Here is a 216-nt window from a genome sequence, read left to right as displayed (position 1 = left end):
CCTGGTACTGCTGGATGCACATCTCGCGGATCACCTTGGTCACCACGCGCGTCTCCAGCTCCGCCTCCGTCTGGTTGAGGGCGTCCGAGGCGTTGCCCTTCCTGGCGGCGGGGCCGATGTTGTGCTCGGTGACGGTGATGTTGAAGCAGTCGGCCACGAACACGTCCTGGGGCACGGGGCCGCCGCGCTGGGCGCGGTAGTCGCGGTAGGAGACCT

The 216-nt window shown here is 68.1% G+C and overlaps 1 protein-coding gene across 1 annotated transcript in view; it reads right to left on the bottom strand.

Annotated features, from left to right (window-relative positions):
- The window catches only part of LOC115949024 (major prion protein homolog), a 6,608-nt gene that overhangs the window by 1,631 nt on the left and 4,761 nt on the right, over positions 1-216 (bottom strand). The window contains 1 exon segment of the mRNA XM_031065159.1: positions 1-214. This exon segment is cut by the window's left edge and continues 3 nt beyond it. Within this exon segment, the coding sequence (XP_030921019.1) occupies positions 1-214 (214 nt within the window).

The sequence above is a fragment of the Geospiza fortis genome, unplaced genomic scaffold, assembly GCF_000277835.1.
Source record: "Geospiza fortis unplaced genomic scaffold, GeoFor_1.0 scaffold777, whole genome shotgun sequence".
Classification (NCBI taxonomy): Eukaryota; Metazoa; Chordata; class Aves; order Passeriformes; family Thraupidae; genus Geospiza; species Geospiza fortis.
The sequence above is the reverse complement of the archived record's forward strand: the minus strand, read 5'-3'. Positions and strand labels throughout refer to the sequence as shown.